Source organism: Stenella coeruleoalba, assembly GCF_951394435.1.
Source record: "Stenella coeruleoalba genome assembly, chromosome: 8".
Lineage (NCBI taxonomy): Eukaryota > Metazoa > Chordata > Mammalia > Artiodactyla > Delphinidae > Stenella > Stenella coeruleoalba.
Window position 1 is genome coordinate 91,288,487 of NC_137154.1, and position 18,737 is coordinate 91,307,223.

The 18,737-nt window shown below is 40.8% G+C and overlaps 1 protein-coding gene across 3 annotated transcripts in view; it reads right to left on the reverse strand.

Annotated features, from left to right (window-relative positions):
• Positions 1-18,737, reverse strand: part of CADM1 (cell adhesion molecule 1) — a 335,266-nt gene that overhangs the window by 65,138 nt on the left and 251,391 nt on the right. For all 3 annotated transcript variants that reach the window (XM_079929468.1, XM_079929466.1, XM_079929467.1), the window contains exons 2-3: positions 2,514-2,660; positions 784-936 (exon numbers count right to left, since the gene is read on the reverse strand). In XM_079929468.1, coding sequence (XP_079785594.1) covers positions 784-936; positions 2,514-2,660 — 300 coding nt within the window. The remainder of the gene's footprint in view (positions 1-783; positions 937-2,513; positions 2,661-18,737) is intronic.

Consider the following 18,737-nt stretch of genomic DNA (forward strand, 5'->3'; position numbering starts at 1 on the left):
TGTTTGTCTAAAAGGTGACTAGTTCAGGCCACCTTCACCGCAGGAGTATCTGCTGACTCTATCAAAACACACACATGGAAACCTGGCTACCGGGATTCTGCTGAAAGTCGCACTCTAGCCATCATTCGTGAAGACACTTAACCCGCTAGAGGTAGGGGTGTACTCAGCAGCCGATCCACGGTCCACGCTTATTATCAGCCTTCTCTCCCTAGAAGCTCTTCATTCTTTTACATCTAATGGTTGCAATTTGTGGCAAAGTATGTGTTCATGGGGTATGATTTTTACAGCATAATCTTGAGTGGGAGCAATAAATGAGGCAATAAGTCAAGCCGAAGAAAAGGAGATCAACAATATTAAACGAGATGTAACTCAGAAGGAAAAATCATTAAGTGGCTTTCATATCAGAGCTCTGCCACAGGGTGCAGATGTGGTAGCCTGTTTCCCCCTCTACTGCACAGAAGGGGGGAAAAAAAAGTCCTGGGAGGTAGAAGCAACGACATTACATGTGGCGAGTGATTCATTTGAGGGCTCTAAATTCTCTTGATCTTTGCTTCTGAAGCTTGAGGGTTGAAACCCAAGAGCAGGGGAAATCTAGAGAGCCTGCTGATTGCCATTCCTTAGAGTGTTTGGTAAAATAGGCTATTTTTAAAATTCAGCAAGATGGGCGCTGAGTCTTCCTAAAACAGTAAAATTTACCGTTAACCTTTTCCTAGCTGCTGGAAGCCATCTGGCAGTAAGTACCACCCCCTCGTTTCCCAGGACAAGCCCTGGTGCATTGCTTACCCAGGACTGTGATCGTGGTGTAACTTTCCTGAGGGGGGTCAGTGTAGAGCTGGCAAAAATATCTTCCTTCGTCAGAAATTGAGACATTTGTCAACGACACTTTGAGTTCACTGCTTGAAAAATTCAGCAGCTGGAACCTGCTGTCCTTCAAAGCTGGAAAACAAAACACGGAGTTAGTGTTGTGGGAAAGACGACAGTCTATTTGCCTTCCCGAGGGGAGGCAAAAGGCAGGTGACTAGAAAGGCAGCTACAGAGCAGACACACGGATTAAGTCTTTCTGCACCTGGTGGGTACTTCTTTGTGCTTCTTGAGTTCCTAGTTAGGGCTTCTGCAATAACTGTTTGTAGACACATATATATATATCCCTGCCCAAAAAGGAAACACACACATGGGTGTGTGTGTCTGTGTACACACGCATATCCCTTGCTGTCAGTTTTGAGCACTTATTCATAAATTGTTTCGGATCGTCTATCGGAGACAGGCAGAATGAGAACAGGAGGAAAGGGCAGGCAATGAGCCCCCTTTGGCACTGAAATTTCAGGGAGTAGAACCTACAGGCTTTTAAATTGTCTCTAAGAATCTGAGGCCTTAAAAGAAATAGAGGTTCTAATATTATGAGAGAAAATTTTAAAAAAGCATTATTAGTAATTGCAAAAGCAAAATGAAAATCATCAAAAAAAAAAAAACTTTATAGCAAAACAATCCAATTTAACTCTGATGCATCTTTCTGTTTCATGTGGTTTGAGGTGGCACTGCCAAAAGTCCATGGCCTGGGGCCTACAGGGGCCTTAAGACCTGACCCCATTTTCTAACTGCATTCAGCTCCACGGGGATGAAACTGATTAGGCATAAAGTAGGAAGTCAGAGTCATCCCAAAAGTAATGTATGCGGGCTTTTTATTGATGTCTAATATTCACTTTTAAAATCCTTATATTAATTTGGCAAAGGCTAGATCAGTATATACTAATGACAAAAATTCATTCTAACAATGAGAAGCTGGCTTCTCTCCTTCTACCCTCCATAGTCCTCTTAATGTTCCTTATGTTCATAACACTCTCCACAGGTCATGAATGTTCTGAGGTGTTGGGGAGAATGGGGACAAGTGGGCAGGAGGCGACATGCCTGACACCTACTTTGGTTAGGCACCAATGCTCTCAAATCGCAATTTTTCGAAAGACCTGATTCTTGCTCTTGCCAAACCCTGACACCCATTTGAACCATTGCTATGATATACAATTAAGTTTCGATTACTGACTTTTGTGATCTTATATTTGGAAGGATTTCAGCACATGGGCACCTCCATCTACCACAGGCTATGATGACAGGAGATTTGGTTTTGTCTTTATAGGCACAGATTGCCTAGGAAACTTCAGTCTTCAAACCAAACAGATTACCTTTGAGAATACTATATTTTCCTTGCTTTACCCTATTTGAGTTGTTTGTGTCAGCTAAGTATTTGGGACTCAACGGCAATTCACCTTGAATTACTACAATCAATTCCTATTGCAAAGGAAGACTGCCTTACTTTTAAAAAAGGACCATTCAAGGTTTCTATTAAGTAGGAAGATTATGATTGCATGTCTCTTCTTTCCTCTGAAGAACTGATTAAACTTTAAGCATCTAACATTAAATTAAAAAAAAGAAAAAAAAGGAGGCCTTGGCAATCTCTTTATCAAGACAACGTGTAGGAAAAAAAGTTGCCATCTAATGCTATAGAGATGGAAACTTACGCCGGAAGTCCCTGAAATAAATGGTCTGTCTGTTGGGATTCAGTAGTTGGATAACAGAGTCGTCACTCTTGTTGACCTGGCAGCTGATGGTTGCAACTTCTCCCTCGATCACTGTCACATCTTTCGTAAACAAATTCTGTCCATCACCTTTAGAAAAAGGAGAAAAAAATTCCATCAATTAAAATTTGGTTAATAGGATCAATTAAAATGAGAAACAAGAAGTGAATTAGAAAGAAATAAGAAGTGAATTAGAAAATAGACAAGATGGGAATTCCCTGAAGGTCCAGTGGTTAGGACTCCGAGCTTTCACTGCCAAGGGAGCGGGTTCACGCCCTGGTCGGGGAACTAACATCCCACAAGCTGTGCGGCCAGAAAAGAAAATAGACAGGAGGAGCCACATTTGGTAAGGCTCACACACCTCTCTCCAATAGTCCACAAAACGAGTCTATTAAGCTGAGCTAGATCTAGGGGCAAAATACAACTAAGCCTGGAATCAACGTGCTGTCAGAAGTTGTGATGTCCATGCTCCAGCCTCCAGTGTTTTTACTAGCCAAGTAGTACGCTGGAGACGTATGGAAAGGTAAGAGTATTGGCTGTCATGAGGAACAGCAGCTCCCACAAACGGAGTAGGGGAAATATGTATACATCAGCCTTCCTTATCTGCGGGTTCGGCATCCACAGATTCAACCAACCACAGATTGAAAATACTAAAAAAAAAAAAAAATTCCAGAATGTTCCCCAAAGCAAAACTTGAATTTGCACGACAGCAACTATTTACATAGTGCTTACATTGTTTTTACCACTATTTACATAACATTTACATTGTATTGGGTATTATAAGTAATCTAGAGATGACTTAAAGTATACATTTCTTTTTTTTTTTTTTTTTTTTTGGGGTACTCGGGCCTCTCACTGTCGTGGCCTCTCCTGTTGCGGAACACAGGCTCCGGACGCGCAGGCTTAGCGGCTGTGGCTCACGGGCCCAGCCGCTCCACGGCATGTGGGATCTTCCCGGACCGGGGCACAAACCCGTGTCCCCTGCATCGGCAGGCGGACTCTCAACCACTGTGCCACCAGGGAAGCCCTAAAGTATACCTTTTATAGAAAGGACTTGAGGATCCTGAGGTTTCTGGTGTCCGTGGGGGTCCTGGAACCAATCCCCCATGGATACCAAGGAATGACTGTACTGAACCTCAGCTCAAATGCCCTTGAGCTATTTGGTCACCTCACAGAAAACTCAAGGGGTCACTTAATAGAAGTAGGTGGGAGGGCTCAGTAAACAATCTCACCTTGTTAGTGGATGTCAAGATTCCCAAAGTATAGGCAGTTCCGTTATTTATTGCGTAGGGGTGGGGACCTGACTATGACCCTTTGGAAACTCAGTAAAATCCTGGGAAGCCTTACAGTTCACTTTATTACTCTGTTCTCAGAAACTACATCTTCATGTAGTTTCAGGACTGCTCCAGGCAGTCCTGAACCACGTCCCTTCTACAGACCACCCCCTTCCAGCCATTTAGAAAATTTCTTACAGAACATGTCAAAAAGTCTAGGCTTTCAGATCCACTGATGTCTGGATTATCTCCAGATCTGCTCTACTTTGTTACTTCTAGGATAAGTGACAGTAGCCAGGGCCCCTCATAAATGTCCTAAACGATCCACAGCACAGGTAGGAGGAGAGGAGACTTCAAAAGCAAAAGATGAAATAATTGTTGAATGTCCAATTCCGCACCAGGCATAGCAGGGGATTTAGTAGTATAAGATATTGTCCTAGCCTCTAAGAAGCTGCAATGTTGGTGAAAACTGATCCCTAATTCCCACTTACAGAACAAAAAGTATAATATAGGCAATAGGTACAATGGTCAATCAGGGAGGGGACAAGAGACATTGCTTTTTAGCTGTAAGATTTTAGGCAAACTATTTAAAGTCCCTGAGACAATGTCTCATCTGTAAAGTGGGGATAGTGATTAAAAGCTATCTCACAGAGCTGTTGGGAGGATTAAGAAAGATAATCAGGGACTTCCCTGGTGGCACAGTGGTTAAGAATCCACCTGCCAATGAAGGGGACACGAGTTCGAACGCTCATCTGGAAAGATCCCACATGCTGCAGAGCAACTAAGCCCGTGCGCCACAACTACTGAGCCTGCGCTCTAGAGCCCGTGCTCCGCAGCGAAGAGCAGCCCCCGCTCACAACTAGAGAAAGCTCGCGTGCAGCAACGAAGACCCAACGCAGCCAAAAATAAATACATAAATAAACAAATTTAAAGAAAAAAAAAGATAATCAGTGTAAAGCATTTAGCACTGTGGCTACCTTTCGTAAAACTGAATAAATGGTAGCTGCTATCATCATCACCACCATCACTTCTCTAGATGTCAAATCCCAACTAAGCAACTGTACGTGTTGCCAGTAGTGTGGATACAAGAATGAAAGCTCACGGTCCCTGCTCTCAAGGAGCTCTCTATGTAATTATATATCAACTCGGGGTGGCTTATTCACTCTCTAAAAAAAACCTGTCACATTAAGAAACAAAGGTCAAAGATAAGTACTATTCTAAAAAAAAAAATGAGACCGCATAAATAGAGACGCAATTTGAGTAAATGGAGGATTTCCACCTGCTCTCATATTTCTGCTGAAGGATCCTTTTTTGGCAGGATACAGTTGGGAAGTGTGAGAAGGGACGTCTAAGATGGCTTTAAGCCAAATCCACCTAGAAATAGACCAGCCTACGGGAGAGGATTAGAAAAGAGGCAACTAGAGGGATAAGGAAAAAATTATTAGAGGCACAGATAAACAAAAATTCTTGAAGCTTGAGGAGCAGAGCAAAAGCAAACCCAACCTTGAGACCTCTGATCCAGGGAAGTAACCTGGGTGTGAGAACGAGGCCCACAGGGCTTGTAGCAAGTGTAAAGGTAAATCTTCCCTAGCTTGATCCAGCAGTGAAAGCTTAGTGGGCTGAAGAGTGTTAGAGAATAATATCAAAGAGGAAGAGTGATCAGAGGAGACGAAGTCATGCTTATTTTTTCCTCAGTGGGTCACCGTGACAAACACAGAATTCAGAACCAAGCTGGGGGGAGCAGTTTATTCTCAGATCTGAGACTAAAACAAGGGAAAGGGAATTCCTGCCAACTGAGCAAGCTTTTCAAGGTGGTTTTGCTGGCCCTGGCGGGGAGGTCTGTACAGAAAGGACAATACCCCATTTCCTCAGGGTAACCCAACCTAGTAAGGAAACATTAAACTGCATGATTCAAATGCTATTCTGTCTCGAAAAATGGGACTTGCCTTGAGGAGGTTAGACTATCAAACCAGTCTACCGGATTGTGGAGGAGATTTCTTCTACCGAAAGGAAGTTTATTAGCAACACAAATAAGAATCTTCAGCTTATAAAAGGAACACATGGAAAGGCTACCCAGTGAAAGGCCTTAATCCCTTTGGCCTTATAGATCCTGACTACCATCTTGCAGATGCTGGGACTTAAAGCCAAGTGCAATTCAATTAAGCTCTAATAGAATAGTTACTGTGGAAATAACCATCCACTCTAATTTTAGTCTTTACTCAGAACCCTAGTATATTCTGTCTATATTCATATTAAGGCTATAAAACATTTGCAAAGGAGACAGGAGCAGAGGAGTTGACTGTGGTTTTGTATTTAAAGCAAGGAAAGTAATAAAACAGAGCCAGAGGGATTTTTTGTTTGTACGTTTCTTAAAAAGTCTAAACATTCTTATTTATTACTTATAATTAAATAATATAAGACCAGATCCCTTTAATGTGTCATTACTGAGTAAATCATTCAGGTAAAACTTTTGCCATCTGCAAATGTTTGCCCTTGCTGTGCTCTGGCACATAACAGGCTCTGCAAATCCACGGTGGTATCATCATCACTACTGTATTATTTTTTGAAATTGCTAAGGCCAACCTAAAATCCACTGTCTCAGAAAAGGACAATACGTAGCTATGTTAACATGGTTACAATACAAATGCTAAAAAATTATAAGTGTTGCAAGATATCAAAGTGCCTTGACTGATGGTGGTGGCCCAAGGATGTCACTCTGTAAAAGTCACCAATAAATTATATGGGTCAGCTGGACAGTAGTTATATTACACAGAGCTCCATGCTTGGAGCATCATAAGATGGCTGCAATGGAATAATAATGACCTATTTAGTTGAGGCAAAGGAAGCGAATGACAGTGATGAAAATATGATATGTATGTCAGTACTCCTAACCGCCTGAAGCCTTTATGTAAAAATAATTTCTGCTCACGTCCGCAACTATTTCTTCCAAACAGAAGGGTGCACTGTGACTTGATAAATTTCCCCTTGAAACAGATATCATGACAATTAGGTTGTTACAAAACACAATTTGATGTGTAGCAGAAGGCTACAAACAGGTAACTTTGGTGCCTTTCTTAAATAATCCATTTAAAAAACTCTTCCGATTTTCTAAAATTCAATTAGCAGATATACCGTCAGGGCAGAAACAGCACACGTTCTGGGCAAAAGAAATCAAGTAGGTACAATATACTGTAGCCATTAAATAAGGCTGTTATCAGCAAGGTAATTTATTTTAAGGGTGGAACAACGTCTGACACGTATAGACATTTTTGACTGCTAGTTGGTATATGTGGGTGAGGTTTAAGAGACGGAATCAAACTGGCTTTTAATTTATACCAGCAACTGTATTCCCTATAACTTCCCTATCTGACCCACAAATTCTAAAAATAAAACTCTGGCATTAGAGAGGCCCATTCTCTCGCAAGCAGGTCTCCCAAAGTACTCTAGAAGTTGCCAGGACATTCATTACAAGGAAGAAAAAGCATATTACCTAAAGCAAAAAAAAAAAAAAAAAGATAAAATTTATTTTGATGATCAGTAAAGACCATTTCAGCTGAGCTGGTTAGGGCTGGAGTGGGCTTGGGAATGCAGTGGACTCAGAAATCCCCCATTAATTCAATCATCAGTTGACTTAACTCATGGATTCTTTCCTGAAACCTCATTTTGTTATAAACACTATGTAAATGCATTACACAGAACACTAAGCCTGGGTTGGAATCTATTTGACCAACAAGAGAACTGCCTGAAGGCCGGGGTGATGGGGCAAATCTTCGAGCAAGAAGCTGAAATGAGAAATAGCATTCTCAGGCACCGGGACTGGGAGAAGGGAACGTATGTTGCTCCGACGCTAGGCGTTGTGTTAGTGGCTTTGCACGCTTTTCCTTCTCAAACTCCTGGAGTTTTCAATGTCTCCACTTTAAAGATTAAGAACCTGAGACACGGAGAAATTGAAATAAGCTGCCTAATGGAATTCAACTAAGTGGCCGAGCTGGTGTTTGAACCCAGTTACGTCAGATTCTCCAGCCCATACAGTTTGTACTTTTTAACCAGCCAACCTCAAGATTTGTTGCCAAGGATCTACTGGCTCTGCCTTGGAAATTTTACTTGTTTTTAAAGAGGGTGATTTCCCTATGAGCAACTTCTGAATTTTTTCTATTTCCATAATTTATCCAGAACACAATTACACACTTCAAGATGAGAGAGAAACTGTCCTGAATGTAAAACACCTTGTTTACTACTGCTTCCTTCTTTTAGCACTCAGCACACTGCCCCTGGAGAATGCCTTTATTACCAGTGCACGGCCAGCGTTTGCCAGCACCGAGGGCTCTGGCCCCCGCTGCCTGGCTGTTAATAAATAAAGCACTTCATTTACACCGGGGAAGTCTCTCCAGTCAAGTCTATAATAAAAGGGCAAGTCACAGTTGGAACAGAATTCGGTTTATACTATGGCAACTATGTAAACTCTTCCTGACTCGAGGAGCACCAATGACTCTTTACTGGGAAGACAGCTTGACCAGAGAAAGAGCAAATAAGGTCCCCTGTTCTACTCTTTCAGTTGCAAAATCGTCTTAGGGGAACCTTTCTTTTTAATCCTCTGCTGTGTGGAAGACTGAACCTAACATGAAATCAGCATAGTCAGGTTGTCTAAATAGGCAAAAGTCCAACCAACAATACAGGCTGTCCAAAAAAACCCAACCAAACCAACAAAAAAATCATCCTGCCAATGATCAACGCAGCCATTAAAAAAGCCACCAGAGTTATCGAAATTTTACACTAATTAAAGCTTTGGGGTTATTAATTCTTCCCCTCCAAATGGTACCTAAGTTGAGACTTTCTAAAGAGGCAAAAAGCTTGCATGTTTTTGAAACACTTATTTCTTATTGGTATGTGAGCCCTGTGTCTTAAAGCTTCAGATGGCTTTTCCCCCATTCTCATTTCTGTTGGATCCCATTTTTACAACCATATCAATTACGTGCCCAAATTGAAAGAAAAACCCCTTACCCCAACCCAAATACAACCATCACCAACAGAGGCTCTGCAATTCCTGCTAACGTTTCTGAGAGCTAGCCTTAGAACTGAGTACATTTCAGGAAAAGAAAAAAAAAAATTAAGATTCTGCTGAAACCCAGAGGGAGAAATCTTTCTAACTGCACATGTTCCTCCAAGTCAACGTAAACACAGCGTTCACTATAAATCATTAACAAAGCCATTAAGATGTGATTTCTATCTAAGCAATTATTGTCAGCATATTTCGTACACTTCCTTTAAAAGACTCAATCCTATCTTTCAATTCATTAAACTGTTCCTTGCATTTACAGAGTTTTATATCAAATCAGAAACCTATTTGAATTAATAAGAATTGCAGTAAAAGTAATTTGAAAATAAATTATTTGAAGTTCAAGCCACAAAAGCTTTTGATGAAAGAATTTAGACCCCTTTAAATATTACAGTAACATTTTCAGTCATCCAACGTGCAAATAAAAGACAGTGAGAACCTGTGTTGAAAACGATGGGTCCAGGACTTCCCTGGCAGTCCAGTGGTTAAGACTCCACGCTTCCACCGCAGGGGACGCAGATTCCATCCCTGGTCGGGGAACTGAGGTCCCACGTGCCACGAGGCGCGGCCAAAAAAAAAAAAAAACCGAAACAGAAAACGATGGGTCTATCAACCGTGGATTAAGGTTAAGGGTGAGCCCTCTTCAACATAAATACAATTCTTTATTTCGAAGAGAGACAATCCTTCAACCTTTGTGAATACTAGAATATTTATTTAAAATCAAAAGCATTCAATCTGTCTGCTGTTTACAAAGCTACTCTTAACCTTTTTGATCCTCATCCATGTTTTGCTATCCCAGACAGTAAAGTGGAATTTGTTGACTGCTCCAAGGACTGTCTACTCAATGGTCAAAATAAGCATGAATGCGAACCATACAGTTCACAAGCTCAGAGTTAAAATAAGATAAACCAACTCCACAGATAACTGAGTGGGCAAGAGTACGTCGCACGGACCAAAGCATTTCCTCTGTGTCACCTTCTTTTTCATAGAAGCCTTGTGGAAACCAAGGCCAACAGAACTAAAAGGAACCTCCAGATCAACTCTCTCATTTTATAGATAAAGACAGTGAGGCCCAGGGAGGAGATATGTAAGTAAGATCACATGGCAAGTATGAGGCCCCATCTCCTGATGGCTCATCAAGGTATTTCTATTCTTGGTTATTTCTAAATAACATTTATTGATTTGCTTCTAATTACAAAAGCAAGAGATGCTCAAGGTTTGTTTGTTTATTTATTTATTAAAAGCTTTGTTTCAAGTGTAGTATTCATAACACTTTATCCTATGGCATGGAGATGGTCAGGATCTCCTAAGAATCTCCTGTTATATAATTACTGCTGTATCACTTGAGCTTATGGAAGGAAAAAAAAATATTGAATTTAATCTAATCTCCTTTTATAATCAGTAAAAAGGTGAGGCAAATTTTTGAACGGCAAGTTAAAGAGTAATCTTCCCTCAGTGCTGGTTTTTTCTTCAATTAAAATTGTTGACTTCCCCTGAATACAAAACAAAAAAATATCATCTGACACAACATTAAGCAATTCATGAATATTCTGTATACACATTCTTGTTTAGTTGACTAATGGCAAATTAACGTTCTCTATTTTGGCTTAAACACATACTATAGGTATGTTTGATTAGCATTGAATTCCAAAAGCTGATTACTATGCATGCTTTGATTATGTAATTACATAATAGAGTATAATGGCTCCTTTGGAGTCATTATGATCTATATTGCAAATATGTTTCAGTTTTGCTATAGTTTAAAAACGTGGAGATGAGAGCTCATAACAAGGCTCCACTTTTCAGTCTTACCAGCTAAATGGGCATTTCCCCATTCATCCCAACATCTCCTTGACACCAATTAAGGCCTACTGTGTCAAGCTGCATACACTTTTGAGAAGTTCCCTTTGTTTTCTCAGCATTCAAAAAAGGACATTGATTTTAAAAGCTGTATGATGCAAAAGGCCTGGTTTCAAAAAAAAAACAAAAAAAAAACACAAGGCTGAAATTCCATCCTTCATCCATCCTTTGAAAGGTCTGCAAGGAATCACATCTAGTTCATTAATCACTGTTCAGACAACCACAAGGGGGTTAAAGATGGAATTTCACCTTTAACTCGAAAATGCACACGAAGGAGGGACAGCCAAGAATACTGATGCTTATAGTGGTGACTTGCCACAATGCGTTCAGCCACACCAACTTACACAAAGGTCCAGTTCTGCAAATCTCATGTCTTGCAATATCCCTTTCAGAAGGGGTAGCTCTGAAAGAGCACGGCCAGATTTTGCCTTCAGAGTTCCCAAACCCAGGTTTTGATGGATCTAAGGCTAACAAAATCGACCTAGTGAATAGATTTTGATAATTCCACCATCACCTTACAAATTGGAAAGTTCAGGATTTAAAACAGGACAAAAGTTATTGCAAAGGACCATGTCAAGATTCTCTTGTCCCCATGAAATCCTTTAATCTTGTGCTATTTCATTTGTAAGAAGAGCTGTTTCTGCTTTTCTCTTCCAAGAGAATGAGCTCTTATACCATGCCAAACCAAAGGTGACCCAAGCCTTAACTTTAAAGACGAATAAGCATCAAGCTGTTTTTACCTTTGGGTCTATTGGTTTTCAGCATTAAGGCTGAAGAACCGCGGTCAAGCAGTTCAACTGTATTGACTGTTGGTCAATACAGTCCAACTGGTATTTACATATAGGATGAGAATCTCTTTTGTGAAAGGAAACATTGATTAGATGTGTGAAAACTCTTTTCCAGGAATACTGTGACAAAAGAAAGTAGTTAGAGCAGCTGCGCCTATGCTATTTCAGTTTTAACCATCGCATTAGAAGCCTTCCTCTTAAAAGACTGAGCTCAATAGGACTTTTTAATCAGAGCCCACAGCACCAAGAGGGCCAAGCAATTACGATGCTTATGATCTGAGCTGCCTGACCCCATAAAGCGCAGAGGTTCAATGCCCTCTATAGAATGTTTGTGGGGAGTGATACCCGTCCACTAAACATGAAGATCTGAATTAGCTTTTCCATTAAAATCCACTTATCCAAGAAGCGAAGGCAATCAAAGAAAGAGGAATATAAGAATAAACCATAAAAGATAATAATAATCACTGAATCCTTTTGCTCTTCACAATGAAATGTGAAAATCCCAGACTTTCTTCTCCTCTCACTCCTTTTCATAGCTGGACAGGTTTCATGGCATTTTCGTTCATCAAAAAGATAGCATCTTTTTTGGAGAGAAGACAGCCTCACCCTGAAGAAAAACTTCCTCCAGTGGACACGTTTTCTGAGAATTAAAAGAGAGAGGAAAAAACAGAGCCCCCAAAGTGGGAAAGTCACTGTTTTATTTGCTTGTGAGATGGCACTGAAATCACCTTGTGGAACAGTCATTTTAAGCCTGCTAAATCTTCTTAGAGGCTCTTGGGAGAAAAGAGGCTCTTAAAAAAATATTAATTAAAAAATAACCACAGCCATCCAACTTGGACCTTGGAGGAGAACAATCTGAATACAGAGGCTTCTTACAAAACTAATTGTGTTGGCAAAGCAAGGAGTCTCTTCTCAATGGATTTGATTCTGTGATGCTCGTTTATGGCAAAAGAAGAATAAAAGAACAGTTTTATATTGCTCTGCTGCAGTAGCAATTCAAAGAGGGGGAGTGTTCCAGCATTTCAAAATACATTGTCTCTTTCAGACAGAGCGTGCTGAAGGCCAACTGTTGCTCTTCTGCACCAACCACTTTGCTAATGAACTGATAATATGATATTCCACTCCCTGGGATATATTAAATGGCTACTTTGCAGAGTGAAAACTAGTTGTACAGTTCTGCTGTCCATGAGCATCGACTACTGGGAAAGAAAATCACATTCTAAAATGGATGCATTGTGCAGGTGGAAGCCAGTAACTGATGAAGCACAGACCCTCACACCATCCAGTGGGGTGGGTGGTCACTGGTCCCAAAGTTAGCTGAAGCCTGGGAGAATGGGAATGGACGATTTTAATTCATATAGAGAACTATCCACATTTCTCAAACCATGAGCTATTCATCATGAAAACAAAAGGTTTAAATGATTAAAACTCAAAATACGCATTAAAATATCTGAAAACCACAAAGGACGACACACATATTAGGTTCTATTATTCCTATAAATACTTAAGGGAACTTGGACTTCTTCCTTACCCGGGAAGAGACCTTGGTAGCCAAGCCATTTACTATACACACTGCAGCAGCCGCTGGTGAGCCCTCACTCTGTAAGAAAATATAATGTTGCCTGTTTTTCTAACCAATTGAAAAGAAATTCACAAATTTCTGTCTCAAAGCTACGGAGACAGCAGACTCTACTGTGGTCTCTTCTTAACTGATGCTTCTCAATTTCCCTACAGGCTAAGCATATTTAGAGATGAAGATTGTTTACAATAACTGCCCCTCTACAAAGTGCTTTAAATTGAATTTCCTTCCAACCCTTAAGCTCAAGTCTCAATGGAGATGGCACGTGCAGTTCCCTTATTTTTTATACCCTGCTTTTAAGCACCCAATTTAATATCATCTTTCCCTTTGATGAGAGGTACCATTATTAAAGCCGGGCCACTTGCTTCAACTTACTAAAAGCTGACTTTTTTTTTTTTCTTTACGTTTGCCTCCAGGGTGTTAAAAGACTAACAATTAGTGTAAGATATTTAAAATCACAAGGCTTATCCCATGTAACAATGATTACTACACACAGAAAAGGGAAGTGACTGCTTTTCTCCACGTCTGGAGGCAAGAGAAACACATTTCTAAAGCGTTCATTATTATTTTAATTTTTTTAATATCAAGAAAACTCCCATGATTTCTGGAGGGAGCATTATTTTAATTATCTGTATGACAACAATAGCTAAATACTTTAAAAATGTTTTCTGTGTGCCAGGCGCTAGGCGTTGTTTTTTGTGTTATTTCATTTAATCCTCACAACAATCCTATGTGGTTCAATATCTTATCATCATCCCCATTATACAGATGAGGAAACTGAGATTTAGAGAGGTTAAATAAGTGGCTGGAACCAATATCCAAACCTCCGTCTATTTAACTGTGGCACTAGTCACAATTACAGTATGTTAATGAGGCTTTATTTTATGATGCTAAAAGAACGGTGGGGAACTAATGGAAGAATCTACTGTATCTGATTTCTATGAGTTAGGACTAAAACTAAACTAATACAGCTTAGAAGGAATTTGAAGCCTATCCATCAGCAATCAGCATGTTCCAATATGTGACAGCGATATAATTAGCTCTATAACCAGAGTCCAAATACTGGTCCTTTAGTATTTAGAGAGAGGATGTCTGTTCTGCCGAATGATCCCGACTCAAAATGCAGTTCAACTCCAACTTCAGGCATTTAGAGTGTCTGCTTCAAGGGCATTCATTAGTATTGACAATCTATGTGACTGAAATTTGGCTGTAATAGCAGTCTCTCTCTACATCTCCTCGTTCATTTTTCCTGCCAACAAGAGCCATTGAACACCTTCCAAATTTAAAGCTTAGAGCCGACAGGACAAGCAAGTAAGGATATCAGTTGGAACACATCAGATATGGACTCCGAGTGAATGTCAACCTCAACTGACATGACTACAGAAACAGAAACCGGGGAAATGGGAGGGGATAGATGTTTCATATTCTTATTCTAGAGGGTATTCCGAGCATGTGTAATATGGTTTGTTGAAGAAACAGCTGTAAATCCATGATAAGCATCATGCTGAATAATGTGGCAACATTCAACTTATTCACATCTCCTACCAGGAATCCAAGCAGCTTTGGACTATTTTATGAAATGACAGTTTCTTAGCTGGAAAATTGGGTTCTGTGACTAAGGCCCTTATGGTGAGTTATGCCCTCTATTATCCGTCAGTCACAAAGCAAGTGGCGGTTTTTTAACCTCTGGGCTCTTGAGTTGTTGGTCCCAGCTGAGTCTGAGAAGAAACATATGAGTTAGAAAGCTCTTCTTAAGCCAGGGTTTGATGAAGGGATTGCATATGGAGAGTGGCCAAAGGAGATTCCAGATTCTACTTTCCTGACTGCCGAGTCCCCGGCGGAAAGCCTATGTCAGTCAGAGGGGCCCTGCCGCTAACCAAAGCGGTGTCATTATGAAAATAACTTGATTAGTTATCATCTGAATGTGGGCTGCTGATTAATCATCATTGAAATTAGAGATATGTGATAAGGACATCACTTGTACCTTATTTTCACTTAAGCGGGCATCTAAGGAAAATGAGACCATAAAACTCGGAAAAAAGGAATTTGTGCTGCAGTTCTGAGCTTACTGGTGGTGAAACCGGGAAAAACTCCGAATCTGTTTTCACATTTTCAAAAGGGTAAATGGCATCTCTCCTCCAAGGTTATCATGAGAATCGAGTGAGGAAATGTGAGTAACAGTATTTTTTGAGCTCCAAAAATGCTAAATAAAGGATATAATCTTTTCCTTCTCCAGCTATCTCCATGCAGCCTCTGTCTATAGTGCTCGGACCTTCTTATGAGCTTCCATGATCTGCTGGAATTCTTTTTTTTCAATTTCAGAGCTTTAGCGAGCATTCTTTTCATTCTAAGGCTAACTACAAAAGCACAGAGTAAATTAAAACATCTTCATCACTAACGTTAAATTGCAAACTAAAACCATCCTCAGTATGAAAAGTATAAGGTGAATAGCAGATGCAGGCAGAGGAGTGAACATTTAAAATTAGGTTCAATCTATAGCACTACAAACATGACTTATTTTCTGTTTTCCCTCCTTTAATTATACGGTCATGATTAGTTCAGTGGACAATTTCCGTGTTCTAAGGTTGTGTTAGGTTAGTCATGTAACACACAACACCCTTGCTGGAAAACCTCAACCGTCAGTCAACACCTCAGATATCAAGTTACTGAATACGCTGTTCCACAAAAGTGAGCTTTCCATATCATTGAATCTCTCTCTGAAGGCCAAAATTAAAACGAAATGAAATGAAACAAAAACAATTTCCACAGAGCTTGCTGACTTGCCACTTTGTCCTATGCTCCTATTTAAGGAGGATGACATGAGTTAATGACACACGTAGGACTATGTGGCCCTTCTCTAAACCATCTCAGCTGTCAGGCCTGTATATGTCCTTGCTGCTTCCCTCCAATGCTGGCTGTCACTTCTTGAAGATAATTCCTTCCTTTATTACTAAGTGCAAGGGCTTTGAGAAAGCTACTGGTGCTAAGACCTTTCCTGCTTACTAATCCAGGATGTTTGAGGTCTCTAGAAACCTAACCTTCACTAAGTGGTGTGTCACTGTGGCATGAGGGGGGTGTAATTTCCCCCTTCATTTGACACTGGAGGAAAGAAAAGTGCACAGACAAAATTTAGTTCACAATAATATTTGGCTTAGTTTGACAATAATACTTGGACACTAATAGATATTCTTTTTTTTTTTTTGGCGGTACTCGGGCCTCTCACTGTTGTGGCCTCTCCCATTGCGGAGCACAGACTCCGGACGCACAGGCTCAGCGGCCATGGCTCACGGGCCCCGCCGCTCCGCGGCATGTGGGATCCTCCCGGACCGGGGCACAAACCCGTGTCCCCTGCATCAGCAGGCGGCCTCTCAACCACTGCGCCACCAGGGAAGCCCAATAGATATTCTTAGGTAAAAATACACCTTTGAATGTAGGAAGCAAACCAATAAAAAAAAATTGGTGACTGAGTCTAGTTTGTTTTTTAATGTTATTATTATTAGTTCAAACCCATCTATTACTAAGCTATGTACAAAGGCAGGTAAACTGACCATGGAGGATGCCGCAGGATCCAGCTGGAAGTCATTCGCTTTCCCCATGAAGCTCTGATACCGCCCCACGTTCCTAGACTTCTGGCTCATGGTGTGTTGTAATTGTCAGTCTCGGCACTTATTACACTGAGAGTTCTATGGTCATTTATTTACAGGGTGGTTTCCTTTTTAAAAATATTTTGATCTAGGTTCAACTGCTAGCACTGCCAGTTATTAGCTAAACCTTGCAAAAGTTACTTAAGCTCTTGAAGCCTCAGGTTTTACACATGTAAAATGGGTCTAAAAATTATAATTATTGTATCTCCTTGAGAACAGTCATACTATCTTCTTCATCTTTGTATTCCCAAAGCATAATAGAGAGTCAGTTTACAGAGAAAGTGTTTAATCAATGCTTGTTGGGGGAGTTACTAAGACCTTCACACTGAGGCAGTCTCATTTTTGGAGACAAGTCTCTTAACATCAAAACATTAAATTGTACCCATATCTCTCATTAAATATAATTGTGAACTTCAAATGAACTTAATTAAGAATTTCCTTAATTTTGCTTTTGAAATGATTAATTCCAATTGTCTGTTATATTCTGAAGCTAACCATTTGCTTTTCCATGGCTCAGACATTTTCACAAGGTCGAAAAGAAACAGCCCTAGTGCTGTGTCTCCAGTGGTCAACAGAGTAAACAGCCCAGCTTTAAGAAGTTCCTGATGTATATATGTATTGCATCTTCTTTATCCATTCATCTGTCGATGGGCATATATACAATGGAATACTACTCAGCCATAAAAAGGAACGAAATGGGGTCATTTGTAGAGACGTGCATGGACCTAGAGACTGTCACACAGAGTGAAGTGAGTCAGGAAAAACAAATATCGTATATTAACGCATGTATGGGGAACCGACAAAAATGGTACAGCTGAACTGGTTTGCAGGGCAGAAATAGAGACACAGATGTAGAGAACAAACATATGGACACCAAGGGGGGAAAGGGGCAGGGGTGGGGGTGGTGGTGGTGGTGGTGGTGTGATGAATTGAGAGACTGGGATTGACATGTATACACTAATATGTATAAAATAGATAACTAATAAGAACCTGCTGTATAGAAATATAAATAAAATAAAATTCCAAAAAAAAATGAAGTTCCCGATGTTGCGAGGGAGACAGACATGTGTACGTACAAGGACAGCACAGTGTGGTGAGACTCATTAGCCACAAGGATGCTACTGCACTATGGGAAGCTGGAGAAGCCAGGAAGGACCCTGTCAGGATGGGGGTGCAAATTCCAGAGAGGATGAAGAAGAGACACTAGAAAGAAGGATCGTGGTGTGTTTAGAACAAAGGGAAGAGTGTGGTATGCTCTGAAGAGTGCCAGGAAGGGGCGCTTTCTAGAAAGGTCATTAGGTCCAGATATTGAAGGACACTGTAGGCCAGGCTAGGGAATTTGCACTTTATCTTGTAATTAATAGGGAACCATTAAGTGATTTTAATCCAGGGAGTGATATGATCACACGTGTGTTCTGAAAGATAACGTTTGTGCAGAGAGGGAGGGAAGACGGGAGGTGGGAAAACGCTGGAGCCAAGAAGATCAGTTAAGAGACTTCAGCCACAGAGTACTCGAAGCTGATAAGAGCCAGGTAAGGGAATCCGGAGGGGGGATGGCAGAGCTCAGGGTGGGAGGAGGGAGAGTGAGGAGGAGTGGGGAGCCCTTCCAGGTGAGGCACATTAGTGGGCTTTCAGCTCCGTTAAGCGGGCCCTGGGTGTTCCTCAGTCACCTCTGTTCAACTCCAGTTAGTGTCTAGTGGCCTTCTAAGGAAGGACCAGCAAAGAGCTAACTTTCAAAAGGAGCTGGACGGCAGTTCACACACCCATTCTCATCACCACTGTTGTTCACCACGGAGATGGGTTTTTGCAGCCTCACTTGTACCAAAAATAGAATTAGGGTACCTGGGTGTCCCTCCACCCCTGCAACCCTCACTCCCAAAAGAGCCCTTCTATTTCAGTGTGGTCGACCAGTAGTTTTGAAAATCCCTGAGAGATGATTAAAAATGAAGAATCTCAAACCACACCA